Source organism: Clinocottus analis, unplaced genomic scaffold (assembly GCF_023055335.1).
Source record: "Clinocottus analis isolate CAN_PGR_092001 unplaced genomic scaffold, fCliAna1.0.p SCAF_30, whole genome shotgun sequence".
Classification (NCBI taxonomy): domain Eukaryota; kingdom Metazoa; phylum Chordata; class Actinopteri; order Perciformes; family Cottidae; genus Clinocottus; species Clinocottus analis.
Window position 1 is genome coordinate 2560001 of NW_027176043.1, and position 2042 is coordinate 2562042.

The 2042-nt window shown below is 47.8% G+C and overlaps 1 protein-coding gene across 2 annotated transcripts in view; it reads right to left on the reverse strand.

The window, feature by feature from the left end:
- The window catches only part of dnal1 (dynein, axonemal, light chain 1), a 6387-nt gene extending 5537 nt beyond the window's left edge, over positions 1 to 850 (reverse strand). Inside the window, exons 1-3 of one of the 2 annotated variants that reach the window (XM_068595520.1) lie at positions 736 to 850; positions 202 to 240; positions 1 to 22 (exon numbers count right to left, since the gene is read on the reverse strand). The exon at positions 1 to 22 is cut by the window's left edge and continues 88 nt beyond it. In XM_068595520.1, the coding sequence (XP_068451621.1) occupies positions 1 to 22; positions 202 to 240; positions 736 to 738 (64 nt within the window). In that variant the 5' untranslated portion in view covers positions 739 to 850. Of the gene's footprint in view, positions 23 to 201; positions 241 to 370; positions 600 to 735 lie in introns of those variants that run through there. The other variant, XM_068595521.1, reaches the window with a different exon arrangement.
- Positions 851 to 2042: the final 1192 nt, after the last annotated feature.

Here is a 2042-nt window from a genome sequence, read left to right on the forward strand (position 1 = left end):
CTTTCTCCCCTGACTTCTCCTCCTGTGCACACACACACACACACACACACACACACACACACACACACACAAAGTGAGCGATATGTAATCACAACACCTTTGCTACAAGCATGCAGTCATGAATTGAAGACACTTGTATGAACACAAATCAACAGAAACATTGCATGATATCATGACGTCCTGTCCGTGTTTGCCACTCACCAGTTTGGCCAGTGCTTCTTTCACCGTCGTGGCTTTGGCCTGGAGACATTACATAACATTCAGTTAGACCGGAGAGGCTAGAGATCCCACTGATGGCGGCACAGCAGATGGGCGCCGGAGACAAGCTAGCAGCGGCGCTGCATTAAAAACACGCGCGTTTAATACGCACTTTATTGGTATTTCCATCTTGGGGGGCAGCTAGGATGCTTTATTCCCACTATCAGTCATCGTCCCAGTCTTCCCAGTATCCGCTTTAGCGGGAGTGGACACTGGCAAACTAGAGCCCGACGTCCACAAACACCACACAGGGGCTGATTTTATGTTAGCCGGCTAATTAACGTTAGCTATCAAATTTAGCTAATTAAAGTTAGCCCTATTAGCTAACAGCGACGACAGCGTCGCGCGTTAAGTTAATTCACACAACCCCCCGAACGGAAGACGGGGCACGTCGGGAGAAAGCCGGGGTTGTAACGTGTCGCTGAAAAACACGAAATGGCAGTGAGAGGAAAGTGAGCCGACAAAACGAGCACTCACCATGTTGATGGTTGACGTCTTCTCTCCGGTTGCTATGGCACTGACGGGCAGCCGACAAGCTGCGCATGCGCACCGCGCAGTGCAACGGTGACTGAGTTTGACCCAGTTAAATGCAGACGAGCGGGACAAATGTTTGCTTCTTGTGTCGTTGCGACGGCCGGTAGTGCAGTAGAAGTGACTGTATCTGCTGTGACAGATTCCTCACCCGTTATCACGATGCCCGGCATCTTTCCCTGCAAACTGAGCAACTTTGAAAAGCAAAGGAAATGTTTCAGACACTGACCTTGACGACTATTGGTTTTCCATTTAAAATCACGTGAAGATATTCTAGTCAAGGTTTTCTGTACAGAGATAATCGCGTGTGTGTGTGTGTGTGTGTGTGTGTGTGTGTGTGTGTGTGTGTGTGTGTGTGCGCGCGCGCGCGTGTGTGTGTGTGTGTGCGCGCTACTGCGGCTGCTCCCCCTGTATACGTTGCAGCAGCGCCCTCCAGTGGTGAGACTTTAGTATTGCACCAAAGCCTGTTCTCAGGGCTCGGTACGCCTCAACATAACCTTGAGTTAACTTTTAATTTACTGCAGCATCTATTGTACTTTTGTCTGTCCTGATAGATAGATAGATGGATAGATAGATAGATAGATAGATAGATAGATAGATAGATAGATAGATAGATAGATAGATAGATAGATAGATAGATAATTACTTTATTGATCCCCGAAGGGAAATTCAGGGTCTATGTAGCTCAAGACATCACACAACATAATATATACATACACACACTATTAAAAAAAGATTGTCCAAAGAAAATAAAAAAAATAAAAAGTAAAACAAGTTGAGTGAGGAGTCCACGCTGAGGTGGAGGGAGGGGGGCGCGTTGTGCAGGGGGCTAACATAGCCAGTGGATAGTGAACCCCGTATATAAGTTGTGAGTGAGTGGGTTGGGGGCTGTGCATGTTTGAGGGGGAGGAGACTATGCAGAGAAGTCTAACACAGTAGCTTTGATAGACTTTGACAGGTTGAACAGTTGTATGGCTATGGGATGAATGATTTACCCAGCCTATCGGTTTTGCATGACAGCAGCGCAGTCTGCAGCTGATCACACTCTTCTGTTGCGTGATGGTACCGTGGAGTGGATGGTTTTTATTGTCCATGATGGTGACAGTTTGGTGAGGGTCCTTTTGACTGGACTGAAGTGATGCACTCCAGTTTAGCACCGACCACAGAGCCAGCTTTCTTCACCAGCCTGTCCAGTCGCCCTGCATCCTTCTTCTCAGTGCTTCCTCCCCAGCACACCACCGCATAGAAGAGGA